Source organism: Panthera onca, chromosome E1 (assembly GCF_046562875.1).
Source record: "Panthera onca isolate mPanOnc1 chromosome E1, mPanOnc1 haplotype 2, whole genome shotgun sequence".
Classification (NCBI taxonomy): Eukaryota; Metazoa; Chordata; class Mammalia; order Carnivora; family Felidae; genus Panthera; species Panthera onca.
This window is the reverse complement of record NC_138352.1, coordinates 37,564,714-37,573,539: the sequence shown is the minus strand read 5'-3', so window position 1 is coordinate 37,573,539 and position 8,826 is coordinate 37,564,714. Positions and strand designations below refer to the sequence as shown.

General features: G+C 58.7%; 1 protein-coding gene across 1 annotated transcript; it reads right to left on the bottom strand.

Moving 5' to 3' along the window:
- Window positions 1–1,393: 1,393 nt before the first annotated feature.
- Window positions 1,394–5,329, bottom strand: CDK5R1 (cyclin dependent kinase 5 regulatory subunit 1). Its single transcript, XM_060647784.3, has one exon. The coding sequence runs from the start codon at window positions 5,211–5,213 to the stop codon at window positions 4,290–4,292; it is 924 nt and encodes a 307-aa protein (XP_060503767.1). The 5' UTR covers window positions 5,214–5,329; the 3' UTR covers window positions 1,394–4,289.
- Between the last annotated feature and the right edge of the window lie 3,497 nt (window positions 5,330–8,826).

Here is an 8,826-nt window from a genome sequence, read left to right as displayed (position 1 = left end):
TTTTTAAAGGTGTCCTGCTTATCTGTAATTGAGAACTATACCTACAATTGTGACATTTCAGCTGGTAAAAAGCTGTTATCCCAGGGGATGGGAGGGAGCATGAGGCACAAATAAGGTAAAATGGAGGGGAATTTACTGGAGGCTTCTGAACAAAAATATTAAACAGCGAGAAGAAAGCTGTGGGAAGGCCAGGAGGCGGCGGAGTTCAATGGAAGCATTTTGTTCCACCATTTTGAGGCCCGTGCGCTAGGCTCGAAGTTCACCTGGCTCACGGTGACTGAAGTCCAAGCGCGTACGTGAAGGAAGGGCTCCCGATGCCCACAGCGGCCGGCTGGGGACCATGGAGGTGGCAGGAGAATGAGCCAGAGGCATCGGGACCTCTCAGGACAAAGTGGGGGCAGGGGCTGCAGGTGAGCTAGGTGCAGAGATGGCAGAGCATCCCCACACCCAGAAGCCAGCCGGTCACCATCATGGGGCGGGGGGGGGGACGTGGGGGGGTGGGGGGGGGAGAAGCACGTGCAGCCCAGCTTCTGTGACTCAGACCAAGGGAGACGCCCTGAGAAAAGTCCGTGGCCTCGATCACAAAGCTGACAGCTCTCAAGGTACAAGCTGGGTGGAAATGCCTTCCTAGTGTCCAGGGGCACCTCCGGACCACGGGGTGCGGGTCCTGGGGAGGCTGGAGTCCATGCTGCCCTAGGCCCTGAAGCTTAGGCAGGTGGCAGGAGTGGGCACAGAGCAGTGGCCATGTAGCCAGTAGGGGCCCCACCCTTGCCACAATCATGGGCCATGGTGGCTGCTGATCTGGGAGCCCCAGGGCTGGATTGGTCACTCTTGGAAACCTGCACAGAACTAAACTGGCAGGGCCGAGCCACGCGGACACCCCTCCACACGCGCTGGCCAGAGAGGAAGCATCCCGGCATCCCGGCGACAGGCGCTGAGCAGAGCCTGGCCCGGGACATGTGGGAGCAGCAGCCTCAGAGCCAAGCCCCACAAATGGGGTCTTGGGTCTGGTGCCTCTTCGGGAGCCTTAGCCAGCCCCTCCCCAGGCATGTCCCCAGGACATGCCTAGGCCTGCTCCTCCCCGCCCCCCAACCCCCTGGCCGCAGGACCCTGTCACCCAGCTCTGCAGAGCCAAGGGAGCCTCTGAGGAGCAACTCCTGCCCCCGATGCCCGACTAAGCCAGAGTTGACTTCACCTGTGCTTCTCTCTTAATCACCTTAACTTTGAACACACTGGTTAAGCCCTTGCCCTGAGCCCTGACCTCCCTCCTCTCCCCCCCCCCCCAACCCATAACACAAATCCAATTACGTTTGGAGCGGAGGAATCATTTCTACTAGCCCCCCCCACCACCACCCCCGCTCGTGAATAGCATGCCCACAAAAAGAGGCCTATGTAATGGATGGTCAGTGCATTTTATTTAATCAGCACAGTACAAAAATAAATAAAAATAAGGGAAGGGGAATTAAATTACAGCCAAACTGAGCTTCATGACCTTGTCAGATTATAAACCACACATACTTACAAACACACTACACACACACATACAGGATGAGACAAATATAAATTAATGTTAACAATACCCACGGTTTGGTCAAAGAGGAACTACAGAACAAATTGCACTAAGAACATACACCGCACGCGTAATTAGCAGTTTCAAATATACAGCTATGAATAATTCCGAGTGGGAAAAAAATGGCACATTTTCTTTTCATTGCAAGTTTAACAACTTTGGAACAAAACTAGATTCTAATAATGTATGGAAAGAATATATCAACCCTTCAGGTTTACAAGAAAAAGAGGAAAACCAAATCCTGAACTATTATTCCTGTGACTTGTTCTGTCGACGGGTGTAATGCTCACAGCCATCTGTTCTAAGATTATTTTTCTTAAGACACAAAATGCTCCTGGTTTGCATGCACAATATCACTGTAAAAGCAACAATTAAAGAATAAAGGGTTTTGTTTTTTTTTCCGTAGGTTAGTTTTTTTTTTCGTTTTTTTTTTTTTTTTTTTTTTAATCGTTGTTCTAAAAGTAGTCTTCATAGCAGCATGTCAAATGGGTTCACTGCCTGCACGCTCAAGTACATGGGTTCCTTCACACGATCCTGACCGGCGCAAGGGCAGGGAGGAGAAACGTGGCAGGCTTCACACTGGGGGGGGGTGGGGGTGGGGGTGGGGGGTGGCGCGGACCAGAGACTTATTTCCTTAAGTCCCCGACCACTCCTGAAATTTGCACCTCCTCCAAGAAATAAAAAAATAAATACGGAGAAATAGAAGGAAACGCACAAAACCGGAATCCTGGGGATGCAACTTAACTGCACAGTTTCAGGCCAAGTTCAGCCGCCCAACGAGTGGACTACGGACACGCGCCCCCTCCTCTTGAGCCCCAGCACTCGAACCTCCCTTTTCCAAGCCGCCAGGGCCTGCCGCCCCCGAGGGCCTCCTACCTCAGGTCGCACGTGGCGGCGGGATCTGAACAGACAGGCCGTGCGACGGCTCCGCCCGGGCAGCGGCCAGTCTGCCCCAGCAGTGCGGACAGCCGCAGGTTCCTTCCAGCTCCACGGCAGGTTATCTGGCAGGCCCCGGGAGGGCTCCGTGGGCCTTAAGGCGCAGCCGAGCAAACGCCCTCCCAGCACGGGGCAGGCCCTCCTCCTCTGGTCTGGGAACCGAACGCTCCTCTTAAACCGGGGCCTCAGTTTCACAGCTTTCTCTTGTTAAGCGTCAATTTCAGTAGTGTTTGTGCGAAACCAGCAGCCACCTGGAACCTAATCCTGTGTCAAAGGACCCTCTGCCTTCCCCCGGCCCCCCCATGCCAGCGCTCCCCGGGGGCGGGAGGGGGGGGGGAAGGGGGGGGACTGGGACTGGAAGAGAGAAGTCTCCAGAGCGGCTTCACGTTGCTCTTTGTTCCCCAAAGCCGGAGTGCCGGGCCATGGAGGAAGACTGGCTCCCTTCTCCCGCTCCTCTCCCAAGTCCCAAGCCACCAAATCTGGGAGAATCAGAAAGGAAACTGATTAAGCACACATTGCATGTTCTCACAGCCGCTAGGGTGAGGCGGAAACCCCAAGCAGCAGCTGCAAATGATCAGGCGCAGAATCAGCAGGCTTCAGAAGCAAGCAGGAGCGTTACTCCCGTCTTGGAATTGTCTCCAAGATCCAGTGGTCTCATCGGGCCTTGCAGGGCAAGGCTTCGTCTTCAGAAGAAACTGAACTGTTTGGAAACAGCTTTAAATGAACAGGAGTGGGGAAGGGGGTGGGGGTTGCAATCACTACCACATCACCCTGAACCCTGACATCACCCCGATCCCTGACATCACCCCCTCACCCCAGCTCTGTGGACCAAAATGTCACATGCACCGGCAAGAGGCCTTAGCCCTTAGATGGGCACTGGCTGGTCTCGGGCACGACTCCCCCACCCGCCCGGAAGGCAGGCTGTTGGTAATGGGCACCTGCAGCTGCCCTGGCCTCCGCCACAAGGTGAGTAAGCTGCATTAGTCAAATGAAAAATTCCCCCAGGAAAGGAACTGTCCCTAGCTCCACCCCACTCCTTTAGCTAGGACCCCAAATCAAAGAACTTCATGAGTCAAACCAGCTCATTGACCAACACCACCAACATGGCTGGGAGCAGGGGACAAGGGGTGGCCAGGGGGCAAGTTCTGGGTCTTCACTAAAGGAAAGCCCTTCTCCCTAAAAAAGAAAAAAGAGCAAACCAGGGTCGTGTGCGGCCAAACGACAGGACGCAATCTTTGTACCAGGCCGGCTTCTCCATGATTGAAGAGTGGTCCCCGGGTGGCGGGCATCCGGCCTTCACAACCCCACTCGTGGCTCGGTCAGGGCGGCGAGCTCCACAAGCCTCTGGGAGAATGGACGACCCAAAACAGGAGCCAGAAAAGGACCTCCAACCGGAAATGCCAACTGCTCCCTGGGCCAACTGGCCAGAGGCCCCCACCCCCCGCTCCGGCTCCCATGCCAGACGCAGCGGGCAGCCTCACCTGCCCTGGTCCAGCAAGGGCACAGGTGGCAGAGGCAGGTCAGTCCTTTGAATTCCCCAAAGTTGAGAGGTCGGTGGCCTGGGTGGCTCTGGATACATCTTCTGGGTTTTGCACAAGGTTCGGGAGTTCAAAAGTGCCCAGAGTTCTCAGCAGGGCTGAAGAAAACCCCAAGGAGAGAAGGTGGGAAGGGACAGGCCCTCGGTGGCTTTGCTAGACACATACTGTACACAAAATCTGATTTGCTTAATAATAAATTTTTAAAAATGAATTGAATCCTTGAGCCAGGATGCGGGCTACAGGGCTCACCGATCGAGCCCGAGGAGGAGCCGCTTCTTGTCCTCCTGACCGCTCTCATTCTTCAGGTCGGAGAACACCTGTGTGAAGTAGTGTGGGTCGGCGTTGATCTGCAGCATCTTGGAGCTCATGAGGTTGATGACGGAGAGGCAGCGGTCCCAAAAGGCCTCCTTGCAGCTCTCCACCAGGAAGGGCTTGAGCGGGTAGGAGATCTCGTTGCCCATGTAGGAGTAGGAGAGGTACAGGCAGGTCAGCAGGATGGCCTGGAGCTCGTGGTCCGAGCCCACCTCGGAGGAGATGACGTCCCTGCAGAGCATGTAGAGGAAGACCACGTTGGCCGGCGTGATGAAGCCCTGGTCCTGCCAGCCCTGCAGAAGCAGCGAGCGGTCCACGCTGCGCAGCCAGAGCACAGGGTCCGTGGGGGACAGGTGCTTCAGGCGGTAGCACCGGCGGCAGAGAAACTCGCCCAGGCAACGCAGCAGCTCGCTGGTGGACGCCTGGACGATGACACGTTTGGGCGTCCCTGCGGAGGTGAGAGCAGGATGCGGGGCCTTCTTGACCGAGGAGGAGACCCCGGTCTGGGAGCCTGAGAGCTGGCTGGCAGGGGGTGCGGGCGGCTGGGCCGGTGGGGGCTGGGCGAACGTGGACAGGTTGGCGCACGACAGCGACTTCTTCAGGTTCTCATTGTTGAGGTGCGTGATGTTGTTCTGGTAGCTGCTGTTCGGCTGCACCTTCTTGGAGTTCTTCTTCTTGGCCGACACGGCCACGATCCTCTTCCAAGGCAGCACGGAGATGATGGAGTGCCGCTTCAGGTTCTTGTCCTTGGCGTTCTTGCTGTTCTGCACGGCCGTGTAGTGGCCCACCGTGGCCGCGCCATCCTCAAACAGCGTGGCCTTCCGGTAGCTGGGGGACAGGGACAGCACCGTGCCCATGGTGCCGCTGCGCGCCGGGCGAGGGCCCGCGCCCCTGTGCGCCCAGCCTGCCGGCCGGAGGGAGAAGACAGCTCAGCGAGCCCGCGGCGGCCCCGGGCAGGAGGCGGGGGCGCTCCCGGGGGCGCGTGCTGCCCCTTCGGATCTGCGTGGAAAACAAGATGGTTCTCAGCACCAGGCGGGGCTCGGCGCCGCGCTCCTCCACCCCGGCCCAGGCGGCCCCCGCGGACTTGGCCCCGGCCCCGCGCCCCTGCGCCCCCGCGCCGCAGCCCGGCCGCCTCCACTGCAGCACCCCCCGCCCGCCTGCCGCGGCCGCTGCGGTCCGGACGGCGGCGGGAGGGGCCCATGCGCCGGCGGGAGGCGCCCGGGGACCCCCGCCTCGACACCGCACGCGGCCTCGACCCCGACCCCGGCCCCGGCTCCTCGGGGGCAGCGGGCGGCCGCGGGGCGCAGGCTTACCCGGCAGGCGGCGTCTCCTGCGCTCCGCGCCCTCCCTCCGCAATGCGCGCCGCGGCTCGGGCCCGCGGTCCCCGCGCTCGGCGCGGCTCGGCGGGGCTCGCGCTCGGCGGCGGCGGCGGCTCCGGAGCTTCTGTCCAAGGTTCTGCAGACGCCGCGGCCCCGCCCCCCGCCGGCCGCCTTCGCCGCCGCCGCCGCCGCGCTCCCGTTCCCGCCCCGATGCGCACCTCCGCGGCCTCCTTGTCGGGGGCGCGCGCGCGCGGCCCACGCGCCGGGCTGGCCTGCTCTGGCCGGGGAGCCCGGGGCCGCCGCGGTCCTCAGCGACAGCCGGGCGCGGTGCGGACAGGGACGCGGCCGCGATCCCGAGCGCCTCTACTCGCCGCGCCCCTTGGAGGACCCGGACTCGGGCGGTGGCGGCGGGTACTCGCGGCGCCAGCCCCGCCCCGCCCCTGGGGCCGCCCCTCCCGCACCGCTCGCCGCCCGCTCTGCGCCGCCGCGCCAGCAGCAGCCCGGCCGCGTGAGAGTCCCGGGCGCCCCGCGCAGCCGAGCTCGGGGCCGGGCCGGGGGTGGGAGGGGGAGCGCCGGGGGCGGGGCCGAGAGCCGAACCCGCCCGCCGCCCCGCCCAGACACGTGCTGCCTTTGTTCCCGCCGCGGCGCCCGCAGCCGCGGGCCGCGGGGGCGCTCTCGGCCGCGTCCCCGCCCTGGCGACGCGCGGCCCGCCCGGACTGAGGTTGCCGCCCGAGAAGCCATCCACAGAGGCTGGCCGGGACTCCGAGATCCCTTTTCCATTAACATCCTCGCCACCCGGGAAAGATGCTGGGGCGCCGGGGGAGGAGAAGCCTTTGCTGAAGCCACTCGCATCCCGATGGGCTGTCCCATCGACTTTCGTGCCTCCCCCTCCGGGTCCTCTGTTCCCGCACTCCAGGTAAATGCCCCGGGCCTAGAGGTAAATAGAAATCCAGGCCAAAGAGGCGTAGGCGTTCCGGGTTGGTCCGCAAATACCGCCTGGCTTTCCCACACCAATAGGGCTCTGAGAGCCCCTGGGTCGTCAGCTGCCCCAGAGACGGGCCAGTCCTTCACAGATGTGACCTCGACGTTTCCACTGGCCCTCTTACCAGTTCTAGTAAAGCTGAAGCAACCGTTTTTCCAACCAGCCTCTGATCCTCTGATTTAACTAGTTTTCATGCAAAACATGTATCATTTGAAGATCTGGCACCAGTAAAATTGTAAAATTCCGACTCGACTAAGAACAATTCCTCTCACAGACAAGAATTCAGATCCTTCACAAGAATCATTCATTTGTTTTTCTTTTAGTTTTGTTCTGTAAATTGATTTAGAGTTGACCACAAACCAGAGAAACAGAAGCTCCAACCCGTATCTTAATCCAGATTATCACCTCTGGACCAAAAGATAAGGAAGTGGTAATCCAGATTAGACTACCCAATTCCCTGGCCACTTCACACGAGGCTGTCAACCTGTGCCAGCTCTGCCAGTTCTGCCTACTGCCCTACACAGAACAATGCTGCTATCGAGTCAGAAAGCGCTAGAATTTGTGTATGTACTACCCAGCGATTTCTCTGTCAATAGTGGCAATTGAAGCTTTAGGGACTTTGGTGACCGTAGAATGGAAAATGCATTGTTCTGTACCCAGAGGGCTACTTCTGAAACCTCCACAGCAGCTGTCATCTTAACTTAGATGAAAGCAGGCCCTTAGCTCGCTGAGCCCCTCCCTCCAAATGTTCCTCGGTGTACAACCTCTGCCTGCTTTGAAAATGGAGCGATCCTCAACCCTCCTTCCCTATAGTAAGGAGCTTGAAGAGGTAATCTCCTCCAGGCCCCCTGGCCCAATTACTCTAAGGCTAAGCCTTTCTCCCACCAGCCCCAGGTGGAGAGGCCCAGAGGCCCAGCCTTTGTCCATATTGCCTCTCAGGGTCGCCTTCAGATTCTGGTGTTGAGCAAAGGTTAAATGCTTTCCATTTCACAAAACGGGCCTAGATTTCAAAGCCTGTAATCCTCCCCTTAGAACTATCTGGACCCACCCTGTTCCCTGTACCTACAAATTTCAGTTCTAGCTATTCCAGTTCATGGCAGATAGCACCAAGGTCCACTTTACCCCATTTCAATTTCCCAAACCTAAGAAGCATGCACTTGCCTGGGCCTTTTCCAATCTGACCACACTCTGGTATCTTCTCTTCTTGCCTTTGTTCAGCCAGCCTTCCCTAGCACTTTCAAAAAGAGCTCTTTGCATTACTACCTCAATCTCCTCACGTGTCAAAGGCAAAGCCATGTTTGCAGCACAGCATGAATGAAACGTGCACTGCCAGCCCGCTTGCTACTGTGACTGAGGAAAGAGGCTGACCGGAAGTCCTATCCACCCGGCCATGCCCACTGTTTCAAGGCACCCCCCATCACCACCACCACCCCAAGCCCCCATCACAGCTCCAATTGCAAGGCAAGGAAGAAAGGTCCATATTCTGCCACAAATCGCAGAATCAAGGCCCCAGAACGCAGACCCGGCTGAATGAAGCAGAGCTGTTTTCTTCCCAGTCTTCTTCAGAGAAGAGCTCCAAACCCCATCAATCAGCCTATTTATCCTATAGCCTGCATCTAGCTTCTAGAAGGGCCAGCCTCCTTGTTATCTATGCCATTAGCCTTATGCTATAGCTGGCATTCCTGTGTACCATCAGAGAATCCCGTCCTCTGCATGGCCCCATTCCCATACCGCCCCAAGAAGGAGAGGCCAAGGCCCCAGCCAGCTACCTTCCAGAAAGGGCTCCAGAGAAAGCAAGGCTAAGCCCTGGCTTCTGAGGAAGCCATGCTTTGTTCCTTCAGGGATCACAGAGCAGCATCTAGTGGCCCTTCTGGGCAGCACAGATTACATAACTAGCATTCAGCAGTGTTCCAGAGCCAAGCGCCTCAGCCTCTGCTCCCAACACCAGCGCTGTCTCATTAGCACACAAGAAAGCCTTGGCACTGATGCAAGCTGGTGCCAGGAAGGGTCCCTAGACGAGGAAGCCTGGCCCAGGCCAGCCCATGGGCCACCGGACCCTCTCAGCTGTGTCCAGACCCAGCCTCCTGGAGGCCAGGGAGGGAAAGCAGTCCCAGAGGTCTAGAGCAGCACAGTCCAAAACAGTGTAACGTGAGCCACAAAAGCAAGCCA